General features: G+C 50.6%; 1 protein-coding gene across 9 annotated transcripts in view; it reads right to left on the bottom strand.

Annotated features, from left to right (window-relative positions):
• Positions 1-15,530, bottom strand: part of GALNT6 (polypeptide N-acetylgalactosaminyltransferase 6) — a 32,482-nt gene that overhangs the window by 8,795 nt on the left and 8,157 nt on the right. For all 9 annotated transcript variants that reach the window (XM_045523524.2, XM_010964307.3, XM_045523520.2 and 6 more), the window contains 4 exons: positions 12,502-13,095; positions 10,776-10,948; positions 2,547-2,696; positions 1,183-1,417 (listed from right to left, as the gene is read on the bottom strand). In XM_045523524.2, the coding sequence (XP_045379480.2) occupies positions 1,183-1,417; positions 2,547-2,696; positions 10,776-10,948; positions 12,502-12,992 (1,049 nt within the window). In that variant the 5' untranslated portion in view covers positions 12,993-13,095. The remainder of the gene's footprint in view (positions 1-1,182; positions 1,418-2,546; positions 2,697-10,775; positions 10,949-12,501; positions 13,096-15,530) is intronic.

The following is a 15,530-nucleotide window of genomic DNA, read 5'->3' as shown; positions in this document are numbered from 1 at the left end:
CTCTCCATTCAAGCCTTCCCTCTGATCTCTGCTCACCCTCCATCCCCGAGAAATCTTCCGTTGACTCTTAAGTTTCCTGCCAAGTGTGGGAAAACATTTGTACAGATAATCCCAAACCACAGGAAAACCTCTAAAAGTCTCCTCCCAACTCAGTTTGGCTGAGACATCTGTTAAAATAAACCTGGGGTCTCTAACAACACCAACAGGCAATCTGGAGAGCGAGGGACAGGGTGGGTCTGAGGGGAAGACAAACCCAGCTGGACATTAAACAATGGATAAACTTTCAAGTAATCGCCCTAAAGCTTGGGGGTTGGTATATGATGGCCTGTGGGCCAAAGCTGGCCTGGCTTTATAAGGTTCTGGCAAAAAATGGGTTTTACATTTTTTTTGTTGTTTGTTTTTTGAGGCTTTTTGGGGGGCAGTAATTAGGCTTTTACTTATTTATTTACTCATTTATTTATATGGGGATACTGGGGATTGAACCCAGGACCTCGTGCATGCTAAGAATGTGTTCTACCACTGAGCTATATGCTCCCCCCTACATTTTAAAACAAGGATTGTTTTTTGTAGCTGGCAAAACCTAAAATATTTGCTATCTGGCCCTTTCCCAAAAAATCTCAGGGCAACTGCAACACACTGCCAACTGCAGAGCACTCCATTTCCCTTTAATACGTTCTCAGTCTTTTCAAAGATGGTGACCTGGGCGCACACGCCACCCTCTCTTATTATAATGGCTATTCAACAGTGGCCTGTACCTACCACCTCTCTGCAAGTAGCAGTCATGTCCTGCTACGTGTAGAGAGGAATAAAGGAGATAAAAGTATGGAAAGCCCTTAGTCCAGGGCCTGGCACACAGTAAGTGGTGAGTCAGAGTCATCTGTCATGGTGTGAGGCAGGGCAGTGCCATGGTGGGGAGCACGGGCTTGGGGCTGGACTGGCGGGATGGGTGTGCTTGTCCCACAACTTGCTAATGCATAATCTGAAGCCAGCTGTTCATCACCAGGAGCCTCAGTGTCCTTACCTGCAAAACAGGCCAATCACAGTACCTACCTTATAGGGGATGACAATTAAATGAAATATGTCAAGCGCTTCATAGAGTGTCTAATAAATGTTGACCTGAGATGGCCCAGGTCCCTGGGGCCACAGAGGCCACGTTGGGGCCCACCAGGCTACGGTCCTTACTTGATGGGGTAGGTCTCATCCTTGCGCCTCTGCTTCTCATGTGGAGGTAGAGACTCCCAGCCGAAGGTCAGGCTCCAGTCAAAGTTGCCACGACTATGGGCTCTGCCCCTGCGGTTGGGCTTGGAGAACTCAAAAGTGTTCAGGTCGATGGTGACAATGTCCGGGCTCACCACCACCGTCTGGTCCTCAGCGATGCGAGCCAGGAGGGGCTCCAGCCAGCCATGGAAGCACTCACCTGAAGGTGGGGACCAGGAGACAGCAGTCAGGGTCCTGCCCAGAGTTGAGCCCGTGCTCCTGCCAGGGGGCAAACCCAGGAGGACAAGAGAACTCTCTGCCCACTCCCCCACTGTAGGCAGGGAACCACAGGAAAGCTCCCCAGCTACAGAGAGCATAGAGAGATCTCAGGAGACCCTCCTACGCCTGTCCCCAACCCCAAAAAAGGCAGAGGTGGCTCTGGAGGGAAGAATGGAGGTCTCATGGGAGTAACGTGGTCAACTCAAATGACTCAAGGCACAGGGAAGGCCCTGGCGGGGTATCTTCAGGGTCTGTGGCCTATCCACTCAACCAGCCCTCTCCACCCAAGTGTGGGTTTCCAAAAGGGTTGTCCCCTCTCCCAGGGGAATCCGCACCTCAGGCTTCAGCTCCTGTTGTAGAATAATCATCCCTTTCATTTGTCCAGCCCTTTGGGACTGTCAGTGAACTGCATATATGGCTTTATTTGGCCCTCAGAGTAATAGTTCTGTCGGTAAGGTTGCTGTCCTCATCCCACGTTATAAATGAGGACACTGAGGCTTGGATAGTGGCAGAGCCAGAACCCAGGTCTTCTGACTCCAGGTCTACAGCTTTTCATAATATGCATCACTGCTTTTCGGGAACAATTCTTTTTCCCTGACAACGGTGGGGAAGTGTTTCAGTTTAGGGCAAGAGGCAGACCTTTCTGGTTCCATGTGGCCCTGCAAGAACCTCTGCTTGTTCCCAGTGGTAACAGGAGGCCTCTCAGAGGGGCTGAGCTCAGAATGAGGGAGGGATGGGGGTGGGGAGGGAGAGAGGGAGAGACAGTGTCTAGGGCTCCAGAGCACAATCCCAGCAACCATGGGGTCACCAGCTGTGTTAGGGCTATGTGTGCCTCGAGAGAGAACACGCTCAGGATTGGGGTGAGAAAGAGCGCGGGGGGAGGGGTGGGTGTGGGTGTGGGTGTGGGGTGCTTCAAGCCTGCTTCGCTCCTGGGACAGCAAAGCAGGAAAGGGGCCTTGGTGATGCGGCGGTCCCAGCCGTTCATTCTGCCAGGGAGGGAATGGGTTGGGGGTGATAGGGGGAGACTCCACCGGGCCTCCGGGGAGCCAGGCCGGCCCTCTGGCACTCACAGTGCGCGTCCAGGAATGTGAGCACCTCCGCCTGCGCCACGCTGGCTCCCAGCAGCCGGGCGGTGATCAGCCCCTTGCGCTCCTCCTGCCGCACCACCTTCACCACCTGCAGCCGCTTCACGAACGACTCCAGCGGCTCCTTCAAGTACTCTAGAAGGCAAAGGGTCATTGTTACCAGCTCACCGCTTTGTTGCAAACCTAATCTCCTGTGGGCACCAAGCCCGGGCACCCTCCGGCCTCCATCAGGCCTGCGTTTAACCCTCCCACACCCACTGCGCTGCGCGACTCCAGAGAAGCCGGAAGCGGGAGGGGGGAGGGGGGAGGGGGGAGGGAGGCCTCCCTGTGTGCGGCCTCATGGCCACGCCCACCCTGCCTGGACACCCCACCGGTTCGGCGGTGCGCGTCCTGTGCCTGGTGACCCGAGCACCTTCCCTAATGTCCGAGGCAGGACTTCAGAGTTGTGTTTCTTTGGTGTCAAATCAACTATAAACTTCCGACAAAAGCTCTCAGTTGCCTCTCTTGGTCTCTGCACCCTCTCAGCCCCGCTCTTTCAGAGCTGTGATTGGGCCTCCCTTCCGTTCCACACGTGGCGCTCGTGGCGGTCATCTCTCAGTGCCCGTGCCCCTGTCTCCCGGGCTCTTCCTGAAGTCTGACAGGTGGAGCACACACAAATGTTGATTTCTGGCTTCTGGGTCAGCAGCAAGAAATCTTACTCTAATCCTCTTTATTAACTCCTCTGCATGTGGAATTCTTTAGGAAGATGAAAAGATGCCGAGCCGCTTTTTAATTAAATTTAAAAAACATGTACCAGGCGCCGGCCAGTCGCCCAGGGAACAGGCGACTGCGGGCCGGGCAGGAGATCAGTGAGCCGCCAGGGGTGGTACAGGGCTGGGCGAGTCTGCAGGAAGGGGCAAGCATCCTGAATGGGAGCAGGCTGGGGAAAGCTCTTTGAAGGGAGGGTACCTGCTGAGATCTCCAGCTCCTTCTGAGCGGGGGCTCACTTCATGACCCTGTTATTCAGCGGGAAATCCCCAGAGCATTAAAAACAGCCTTATTCTGAAGCAATCCATCTTTGGAATATAGTCCAAATCTTGGTGATGTTTCCTGAACTGCTATTTTGGTTTATCCGTGCCACTGTTCTGTTCCCAACTATACAGTGTGGAGTTGCCTGTGGTTTCAGAAGTGGAGGTACGGGGCAGGTGTGACGATGAGTGTGTCCTTTCTCTTGAGGGCTGTGGGGTCAGCCCAGGGCTTAGGCCTTGCTCCCAATGCAGTGTTACACAAACCGTGGGGTCTGAAGTCAGTTTTGTGGGGGTGCGATTGATCACGCGCACTCTCTCTCTCTCTCTCTCACACACACACACACACACACTGCCCAAACACTTGAGCACCTCCTGTGTGCCAGGCATTAAACTAGGTGCTTTCTTGTTGACTTTCTTAATCTTCTCTGTGATGATTAAAATGCTCTGCTATAGGGAGTATTGTCTCCAATGTTTATGAGTCAAAATTAGCTTCATTTGGCAGCTTCGGCCCAGGACTCACTGAGCAAACGCCTGTTCACACACTGCCCAGGTGGCAGACACTCTCCTGGGCAGGGAGGGGACGGTCTGGGTCCTGCCCTCATGGAGCTCCTAGGCTCAGACTCCAAGCACAGCCCTGAGTGTTGGCTCTCACAGGGAGGAGGGAGGAAGCCCACGCAGGAGTCTCGCCTTCTCAGCACAGCTAACATTCCCACCTCCCTCTCTCCCCACAAGAACCTAACTGTGCTCACAGGAAGTTCCTGGTGGCAGAGATAACCCAGGGACAAAACATCATAGGAAGTGGGTTTTGTGGTAAGAGTCTGCCAAGCACTGAGCTGTGAACAGCAGGGGAGCCCAAGCTCTGCGGAGTCCTTCTCCCACGCCTTCCCTCCATCTCAGGCAGCTAGGCTGGACCTGGGAATTCTGAGCATGGGCCTCAGGCCCTTAAATGGGGTTGAGACAACTCCCCTAAGAAATGCCCCTCCCTGGACCCACTGGACATACACCCCAGAGCTGAGCAGAGCAGAGCTGAGTGTAGAAACCCAGACTCTCTTATGTCCCCCAGTTGAGAGCCCCCTAATTTAGGTTCAATACCCACCAACCCAGCCAGCCCAGCTTCATTCCTCATGGCTAGAGTCTCCGAGACTCCTATGACCTCCAACATACATGCCTTATTTAGTCCCATGGTTTGAAATACCATCTGTATACAGCTTCTCCTGGTCCTTTTTTTCCTGGGCCTGCCACCTTTTCTTGGATGCCTGACAAAACCACAAACCTAACATGCCCAAAATGGAACTTGAGATTTCTTCCCAACCTGACCTCCCCCTCCAACCTCCGCCATATCAGTACACGTACCAGCATCCTTCCAGCTGCTCTAACCTAGAAGTCATGCTGGATTCTCCCCCCCCCCCCACTCCACAATCGGCCCTTCAGCAAGTACTGCCAGGTCTCTCTCTCCATCCACAATGTTTCATCTGGTCTCCTGACCTCTACTCTACACCCCTCTTCCCAATCTATCCCTGATGTAGCTGCCACAGTGAGCAGCAGAGAGGTCTCTCATAAAATTATAAATCAGATCATGTCACTACAGTGGTTTAAAACTGCATTTAGAAAAATCCAAACAGTGTGATGGTTCCTTAAAAAATTAAACATAGAATTATTATACAATCCAGCAATTCCACTTCTGGGTATATTCCCCAAAAAACTGAAAGCAGGGACTCAAACAAATATTTGTATACCCATGTTGATAGCAGCATTATTCACAACAGCCAAAAATGTGGAAACCATCTAAATGTCCATGAGTGGATGAATGGATAAAGAAATGTGGTATATACAAATAATGATATAGACAGCCTTAAAAAGGAAGGAAATTCTGAGACATGTTACAACATGGATGAACCTTGAAGATATGTCAAATGGAATAAGCCAGTCAGTCACAAAAGGACAAATACTAGATGATTCCACTTACATGAGCTTCTTAGAGCAGTCTAATTCATAGAGACAGAAAGCAGAGTGGGGGCTGACAGGGGCTAGGGGGCTGGGGAAGGGGGAGTTATTGTTTAATGGGCACAGAGTTTCATCTGTGGAAACACAGATGGATGGTGATGATGGTTTCACAACAATGAGAAAGTATTTAATGCCACTGAACGGCACACTTAAAAATGGTTAAGATGGTAAATTTTATGTATATTTTACCACACACACACCTGAAAAATCCAAATACTGACTATTGCTTACAAAGCTCTTGTGATTCAGTACTGGTCTCCTTTGTAAATTCACTGTGTATCAGTGCTGTTTCTGCTTCCTTGCTCACTTTTCTTCAGCCATCCTGGGTTTATTTCTGCCCCATTAACATGCTAAGCCTCAGGGCCTTTGCACCGGCTATTCCCTTTGTGGGGAACACTCAGAGTAGCCTTTCCTGGCTACTCTGACTAAAAGAGCTGCTTAATTGCTCACTGGCCCATCACCTGCACTCTTATTTTTTTCTCTAATTTTATTTCTTCATAGCACTTATTATTACCTAAAATTATTTATTTTCTGTCTTTCTCATTAGAGAAGTAAACTAAAAAGACAGATACCTTGCTCAGCTGTTCCCTGCTATACCCCTGGGGCTTGGCAGAGGATCTGGCGCTCAGGAGGTAACTGATAAGTAGTTATTAAGCACAGCAGTGAACTCCTGCCTTTATTTAATCTTCTTTCAGGGACTCTCTCCCTGCCTCTTCTTTGGCTTCTGAAAAATCTAGAAAAGAAAAACAACAGAAAGCCTTTCTCGCAGAGAGGATTTCCTCTCTAACTTTTCCTATTTTGTTTTTATTCTACTTTCAGGACCATCTATTGTCTATCCAGCCTCGAACTGAACTGCAGTGGGGAAACTTTCCTTGATTAATCCCTTTGGAAGGAGAAATGAATGAATGGAACACCCTTTGGGTGTATTTGACCATCCTCCTGCCCAGATAGAACATTTAGACATTTAGACATTTCACTGTCACCCTCTCCACTTCCAGGTGTGAGGAGTAAGCTGGCAGATGAAACTGACATGTGGGACCAGTAGAATTTCTGTATGGGGAAGATGGAAATGGAAACTTTCCCAGAAAACCCAGGACATAAGAGTTACTAGAGACACATCTTCCTATGTTATAAAATGAGGGCATAGGTAAGACAGCAGTGAGAAAGCACTTTACCTGTTGGAATAGACACGGGAATTTGTAATGCAACTAAAATCAGAGCCTTTGCACAATCCCTGAGTTGTATGGCTGGTGCCTCTTAGGGGTTGAGGAGGCCATGAGAGGAACTGCCACTCACTTCAGTTCTGACCAGCGAGGGGAGATGGCCGTGGGAGAGATCGTGGGCCAATCCAAGTGCTCCCAAGTGTCTCCTCCCCTGCGTTTCCTGACTGCTGGGCGGCCCTTCTCTCCTCTCCTTTCCCTGCGGATCCCCCTGCCTTCCCTTCCTACAGCCCCTCGCCCAGGCCAACCCCACCTCCTCGCTCCTCCTCTCTCCTTGAGGAACTCGCTCACTGAGGACTCTGTTCATGTCTCAGCTCTCTGGGTCCTTGGTCCTTGGGACTATCTGGCAAATTCCCACAGGAGGGAGGCCTAGGTTCTCCTCCGTAGCCTCCTCCAGGGGCAGGGCAGGGCTTTGGACAGGGGGCTGCCCTGTTTGGGGCACAGTAGACCGACTGGCTTGGGGGGCCAGTTTTTAGAAGCTTGTGGAATGTGCAGACCAAGAATGGACCTGGACTGCTGACCTGGCCACACAGGAAGTCCATCTGTGCCTGGAGACTGACTGTGAGGGGGGTGGGGCGGAAAAAGTTCCCCAGCCTGGTGCCTGGCCTCTCTCTGATAGTGAAGGCCTCTCCTTCAGTATCAAATGCCCACACACTCGTGGTCACAGTGTGCTGCCGGGCACCCGGATAGGAGGACAGCGAGTGTGGAAATTGAATCTCAGCAGAGACACAGCCTGTGTTGGGGTGTGTGTGTAATGAGAGCCAGTTAATCTGATCAAACGGTCAAATGTGTGGGAAATTTAATCCTGCTGTGGCCTGCAGAGATTTCTGACCATGGGTCTGAGGGTAATTTTTTCTTTCTCTGCTGAACTGAACATGGCTGAGAGTATTTCTAGAGTCCAAAAGCCCTCAAGGTAGGGTGGTTTATCCTGAAGTCCACAAATTCCCTGGAATTACAGGCAAAAATGTGGTTGTGCACACACTGTCGTGGCAATGGTGCACTATTCTAGGGAGAGGGGCATAGCTTTTTTTTAATTGGAGTATAGTTGATTTACAGTATTGTGTTAGTTTCTGATGTACAGCATAGTGATACAGTTATACACATATATATTACTTTTCATATTCGTTTTCATTATAGATTATTATAAGATATTGAATATAGTTCCCTGTGCTATACAATAGGATCTTTATCTGTTTTATATACAGTAGTTTGTATCTGCTAATTCCAAACTCCAAATTTATCCCTCCCCCTTACATTCCCCTTTGGGAATAATAAGTTTGTTTCCTATGTCTGTGAGTCTGTTTCTGTTTTGTAAATAAGTTCATTTGTGTCATTTTTTAGATTCCACATATAAGTGATAATGTATGATATTTGTCTTTCTCTGTCTGACTTACTTCACTTAGTATGATCATCTCTAGGTTTATCCATGTTGCTGCAAATGGCATTATTTCATTCTTTTTTATGGCTGAGTGGTATTTCATTGTAAATATACACCACATCTTTATCCAGTCATCTGTCGATGGACGTGTAGGTTGCTTCCACATTTTGGCTATTGTAAATAGGGCTGCTATGAAGATTGGGGTGCATGTATCTTTTCGAATTAGAGTTTTCTCTGAATATATGCCTAGGAGTGGAATCACTGGACCATATAGTAAGTCTATTTTTAGTTTTTAAGGAATCTCCATACTGTTTTCCATAATGGCTGCCCCAAATTACAATCCCACCAACAATGTTGGAGGGTTCTCTTTCCTCCAGAGAGGGGCATAGCTTTTGACAGATTGTCAAAGAAGGCCAGGACCTAGAAAAATAAGAATGAGCAGTTTAGGTTTCTCAGGCAGGTGACTCTGAGATGCTGGAGTTGGCTCTAAGAGAGAGGACAGGGCCACAAGGGAGAGGCCACCAGAAGGAATAGGAACATGTCTGGTGGCCAGTGAGGGGCAGGCCCTTTGGAGGGGCTATTGCCAAGCCCACCCTACGAGGCTCAGGCCACTCTGCTCTTTTGAAGCTGCCCATGCCAGTCTGGCACTATGTCACTTGGCTGGCCTAGTCGGAGGAGTTGCCCAATTGGACAGTGTGCCTTAGAGACTTACACAATTCTGAGTGACAAGTGGAAACAGTTTAGAACTTCCAGCACATGTAATTCAAGGGAGAAAGCTTTGGAGGGATGGGCAGTGGAAGGCTGTGGGGAGAAGGGTCATGGGAGAGCCCAGTTTAAGAGGAAAGGCAGCTGCTACACTGGCTTCCATTCCCTACAACTGTTCCCTTGCTGCAAAGACTCCTTGGAGGTCACTCACAAGCCCCTCCCCTCTCTGCCAAACTCTCTGCCTCTCCCTTTCCAGAAGCTTCATTTCTCTGCTCCTGGTCCACCAGACCCTGTCACGGCATCGCTGATACTTGTCTGCCTTTGCTTTGTAAGTGCTGCTCAGTGTCTGTCCTCCCTGGGGAAACGAGATCTCCCCAAAGAAGTGGACTCAGCAGCGCCCAGACTCCTCCTGGCACTGCCCTCCCGGCCCTAGTCCTCTTCCCCAGAAGGTGGGAGGGGGCGGGGAGGCAGGGGGCACAGCTCCACTGGAGAGGCCCCGCAGTTCCTGCCCTCGACATGGCAGCATGGGCACAGGAAGGCGACCTGGGGGAGCCCCAGATCCCACATGCCACCTGGGAGGAGGGCTCAGCTCCTGGAGGACCCCAGTCTACCAGTGCGTGGGTCCCGCAGTCCCTCTCCCAGTCTGGCCCCTGCATCCCTCTCTCAAGTGATTGTAAGAACTTCCCCTCCGGACTCGGGCTCCTCTGCCTCTTCCTGGCAATTACCCTCCCCAGAGCTGCCATCCTTCTGAGACAAGTCACTCTCCAGCTTAAGCACCTTCAATGACTCCTCATTTTTTGCCTAAATACATTCAGCACGACGTGGATTTCAATTCAACGTCTTTTCAGTATCATTTCCCGCAGCGCAAACATGCCTGTGTCCCTAAGGCTCTGCTGCTGCTTTTCTGTCTTCCGGGAACGCCCTTCAACACCGCTTCTCTCCCGCAGGCTTTAAAGCGCAGCTCTAATCGGGCCCCCACTGTGGGCCGCCCCAGCCGTGCCACACGGAAGTGACACCTCCCATAGCGCACTGTTCCCGTACAAAGACGCAAGTGAAGCTAATGCTTATGGAGCTCTCACTCGAGGCCAAGTACTCTGCAGCACGTGAATGATCTCATTTACAGCCTCTCTCTGATCCCTCACCCACCATGTGAGGGAGTCAACTGTCTTCATTTTTAGACGAGGAGACCGAGGTTCAGAGAGGCTAAATGTCTTGCCCTGTGTCACCGAGGTAGGAAGAGTCAGAGTTGGGATTTGAATCTCTGGAGGTCAGACTCTCACATCCAACCCTTTCCATCCATTGGGGTGTGTCATAGGCCACAGCCCCGTGGCTGGTGTTGTAAGGGGTCATCTGACCCAAGAGGATTGTTAGCCTGCTCAGGGCAAGATCTGTCTCATCTGTCATTTGTCGTGCTATCCCCTATATCTAAGTCAGCACCAGGCACAGAGTACTCAGTAGACGTTCGTGGAATTGCTTTGAGTGGTGGAAGTTTGGTGAACAGCCTCAATTGTCTATGACTGACTATAGTGAAAAAAAGCTTCTCAGTTGGAATCTTCAAGAGAAGAATGGAAACAGAGGGATGGCCCCACCCTCTGCCCTGACCGCTCCTGGCATTTTTGACTTGGGGTTGGACTTGGCAGCTCTAAGAGAGTCCTTGAAGCTGGAGCTGCTAAGCTTTTGGAGCTCGTGGGGTGACATGTGAATGAAGTTCAGGCTGCAGGAATGTGGTCTACCTGCCCCTGTCCCCCACCTGCCTTCCTCCTGTTCCTGGCCTTGATGATGAGCTGTGATGCTGGACAGCAGGCCGTGAGGTGGTGCCTGCTCCCTCAAGAGAAACTGCCCTCTTTCCCAGACTACCAGGGGAGACCCCACGCCCCTCCTCAGGCGCCCCCAGCCTCACCGTCTGTGCTGGCATCATCCACCAGTATGATCTCCTTCAGCAGGATGGCAGGGGTGGTGTGCAGGACGCTGTACACCGTTCGCAGCAGCGTGGACCAGGCCTCGTTGTGGAACACAATGATGACGCTGGTGGTGGGCAGTGGGGGGCAGCGCCGGAACTTCTGGTCAACACACCTGCAAGGATAAAAGTGTGGACACAGCTCTCCAGATTGCTGGGAGACAGGTGTAGGGATGGCTATGTCCATAGGTTTCCATAACCACCTCTGCTCCTCAGAACCTCTAGCCTGCATTCCTTGTTGGAACTGGGAATAGCTGCTCCCTGTTTCCAGCTTACCCTCTATTTGCAGCCTCATCTGAGCCTCTGTGCAGGTCCTAACCAACCCACTCCCGAACCCGTCTCCCCCGAGCTGGCTTGGAGAACCCACTGGGATGCTGAGGGCGCCCCCCTTGCTTCTCCCATCTGCTCTAGGAGTTCCCAAGGCCAACCCTCTCTTCCTCAGTAAAATGTGTGCCACATAAAGTGTAATCCAATCCTGAGGTCCCAGAGGGGAAGTAACAAAGGTCCAATGTGACATGAGAAAAGTGACTACAGGTTCCATACTCAGTGAGAGGAAAAGGCTTTCCTCTTCACATCTTACAGTTGTTCTCTCGTCCATTTCCTCGTGAGTTCCCTGTAATCTGATTCTACTGTCACCAACGAGCTCCTGTGACCTTTTCTCTATCCTCATCCACTCCAACCACTCCGTCACACGTGGCCACACTGCCGTCCTCTTTGACACTCCATCTCGGATGGGGTGGGAATGTGTGGATCCTGGATCTCAAGGAATCCTATGGCCTCACATGCCTTTCTTAACCCCTCCGCCAGTCAGAGAGGTTTCTCATGGACTGTCCAGAGGAGGCTCCCCAACTTCATCCACTGGCTGCCCTTGTGCCCTTCCCTGCTGAGGGTTCTGATAACTTGGAGTGGCTGCACGTCCTCAGACTCTAATCCTTGGTCCGAGTCTGAAGAACCCCAAGTTCACAGCCCTAAAGAATCTTGAATTTGAGCTCGGGGGCTGCCAAGAGAGGAGTCTAAAAAGGGTATAACCCTTGGGAACGACAAAGTCTGAACAAGAAGGCACAAAATCTTTGACTTGAGGACATGAACACAGCCATGGCCGCATTAGAGTGAAGTGGCTATAGTCCAAAGACCTAAGTGCTGAGGACTGAAAGTATAAACAGCTTCAAGTAAAGGCTGGAATGAATTCATGGCCCCGTGAGTCTTCACCGAAAGAAACCAGGAGGGGTGGGGATAGTCCTGACCATGGGGGCCGCTATCAGGAAACACCCCTTTCCCAACAGCTCAGCAGCAGGGTCCACGGTCCCTGGGGCAGCCTCAGATGAGGGCAAGGCCACCGAATCTGCAGGTCGGAGCCAGTCCCTCCCAGTCACCCTTAGGCCAGGTCTGGTCCCCACCCTGAGTTCCTTTTTCTGTATCCTGTCCCCTTCCTAATTGTGCTTCACTTTCACAGGTCTCCCTGGGCTTATGGCCTGGCCATAATACTCTTGAACCCCAGTGCCTGGGACAAGGGCAATTGATCAGGAAAAGAAGTGAGGGCTTAGTGGAAATCTCTGCCCACACTCTAAAATCCCTGTCAGCTCTTGACGTGGCACTCGGCCCGTGGCCATGGCCACACCAGCCACGCCTTTGGCAGAGCCCTGACCTCACCCCAGAGCTTGCTACTTACTCAGGGGGTCGGGTGTCCGGCCCCAAGGACCTCTGCAGGGAGATGCGGTCACTGGCAAAGGCATTGAAGCAGTGCTTCTTATAGCCCTTCTCCTTTTCCTGGGTTTCCAGGAGTGTCCAGTCTTTCTTCTGAAATGCTTTCCCGTCTGCCCCAGGGCTGTTGGGATCCTGTGGCGGCCGTTCCCAGAAGGGCTTCAGCTCAGCTGGGGCATAGAACCCAGGGAGGCAGGACTGGTTTGTGGAGACCAGCATCTGCTGGGCCTCCGGAGCCCTGATCTGGAGTTTGGGCATCGAATCCCTTAGGTTGTTCACAGCGCCCAGCATCAGGTCCAGGACGTGATCCTTCTGGCTCACCAAGGACTTCAGCCATGGTTTCTCTGTGGCCTGCTCGCTGCTGCTGACATCCCTTTGCAGGATGAGGAGGAAGAGCATGAAGACGCTGCCCACCAAGGCCAGGCGCACGGCCAGGTGGCGTCTGCGGAGGAGCCTCATCCTCTGGAAACAGTAGGGACCCCGGCTGGGTCAGCTCCGAATGCTGAGTCCGGCCCCGGAAATAGCTCGATGTGTCATGGTGGCCACACCCTGGGGCCTCAGCCTGAGAAGGGAGGAGATGGGAGAGAAAAATGAGCCAAGGTAGGGGTGAGAAGGGAGTCAGGGGGCTTGGGGTTCGAGTCCAGACTCTGCTGCTGAATGGCGATGTCACCTTAGCTCAGTCACTTCACTCTTGCACCTAAATTTCCTCCGTCTAGAAAGTGAGGAAGCGGAGCTAGGCATCTCTTTACTGCCTGAAGATTCTGATATTCATGGATCTAGAATAACTGGAACACTAAAACTCTACGAGAAGAAGTTCGATCAGCTTAACCACTTTTTCTAGAGAATGTGGCATTCTCTCGAAAAATTTAAAATGTACACATCCTATGACCTCTCAAGTCCACTCCCGAGTTTTCTATCCCAGATAAATTCCAGCACACAAATGCCAGGAGACACGTACAAGAGCGTTTCTAGCAGCACTGACCCAAAAAGGCAAACGTTAGAAGCAACCCAAATGTCCACCAGCAGCAGAATGAATAAATAGTGTGAACTAGCCACAGCACGGAGGACTGCCCAGAGTGGCATGGAATGAGCCCCTTCTCCAGGTGACAACACAGGTGGAGGCTGAGTGAAAAATGCAAGTTGCAGAAAGATACATCTAGTATGATTTCACTTACAGAAAATTTAAAACCATATAAAACTAAAAAACATATTGTTTGTGAATACAAAAATGAATTTGTGGCAGAGCTCCATAGAAAGAAAACTAAACAATGAGGAGGGGCGGGTACAGCTCAAATGGTAGAGAGCATGCTTAGCATGCATGAGGTTCTGGGTTCAATCCCGAATACCTCCTCCAAATGCAAACAAGTAAATAAACCTGATTACCCCCCCCCATAAGGTACCCCCCCAAAAAAGCAAAATGTATGCTTTAAATAAACAAAACAAAACAAAAAACAATGAAACCAAAGTTTCTGAAGAGGGAGGACAGGTATGGGAGAGGCACAGAGGGGACTTCGAAGTGAGATGTGTTTTTCTTAAAGTGGTTGGTGGCTGCTGGTGGTACTGTTATTCTTTACACCCTACGCATTTTTTATAAATGTTCTTCTATACCTACTAATATTTAATTTAAAAATCTTAAAAAAAATCTACAATTATAATGACAGCACCTTCCAGGCAGGACTGCACTTGGGTGTTGTCCCCTAGCCTCTACCCCCACATACGTGGTCCCACAGCTCCGAGGAAGGGTGTTTGCAAAACTTTCTGTGGCAGGTTCTATAAAATTAAGGCCCACAGGGTAAGCACTAGATGTTGGTGGCAACAGGCCTGGGCCCAAATCCTGGATCTGCCGCTTCTAATAATAATAGCACCTACCTCCTAGGGTTGTTTGCTGTAAGGATTAAGTTCAATGAAATAATTCACGGAAAAAGCTTAGTCTCTGCACACAGTATGTGCTCAGAAAGTGTGAGTTCTTATTCTTAGCAGCTGTGTAACCCTCGGTCAAATGACAATCTCTCTAAGCCTCAACTTCCTTATCTATAAGGTGGGGCTAACTAATTCCTAACCCACAGGGTTGCGGTGATGATTAAGTCAGAAATAATGCATGTAAGATACTCGGCAGCGTTTCTGACACATACCAAGCCCACAGTAAACAGTATCAGTTATTTCTACTATTATCATTAATGAATCCCTGCTCAGCTTCCCAGCAAGTATCCTTAAGCATCTGATCCTTGGCCATCATTACCCCATCTTACTTAAAAGTAATTCCAGTTGAGTTATCTAGTGCTGTTTTTAAACATAGAAGCTCCTGCCTATGGAGAAGCCTGGTGTCCGGAGTCAGCTGGATCTGGGAACATGTGTCTGTCACGGTGTCAAGGGCGAGCAGGGGTCACTTTGGGCTGGGGGAGGCAGGTGGTTTTCTTTTATAACATCAGATTCAGCAGGAGCATCAAAAAATCAAATCAAAGGAAATCTCTTTGGGCGTCTATTTTATATCAGGTCATGCCTGGGAGATGAGAGAGGAGATCTGTTCCTTCTGCTGTATTAACAGACTCCCTGCTATACGCCAGGTGCTCTGCCAAGTGGAGGAGACAGAGAGATGAGCAAGCCCAGCCCTCAAGGAGAGGACAGTCAACTGGGGGGGTCAGATTTTAAATGGAGATCACCCAGTGAGAAGACAGCACGCAGGAGGCACCCTTGGGGGCTGAGCGAGAGGGATGCAGTCAACTCAGCAAGTGGGGGAGGGGGTGTTTGTGAAGAGGTCCCTCGGGGGAGAAGTGTGGGCTGAGCACTAACCCACGAGTAAGAGTTGGCCAGTTGGATGAGCACATTTCGGGCAGAGGGAACAGCACATACAAAGCCCTAGAGGCAGGAGACAGCCTGGCCAATCAGAGAACTGCAAGTCATTGGGTTTGGTGGGTGTGCAAAGTCTGATGGCAGTAGCAGAGGATGGGCCTGGAGAGGCAGCTGAAACCAAGCCACCATGGCAAGGAGTTTGTCCTT

The sequence above is a fragment of the Camelus bactrianus genome, chromosome 12, assembly GCF_048773025.1.
Source record: "Camelus bactrianus isolate YW-2024 breed Bactrian camel chromosome 12, ASM4877302v1, whole genome shotgun sequence".
Classification (NCBI taxonomy): Eukaryota; Metazoa; Chordata; class Mammalia; order Artiodactyla; family Camelidae; genus Camelus; species Camelus bactrianus.
This window is presented reverse-complemented; position numbering and strand designations above follow the sequence as displayed.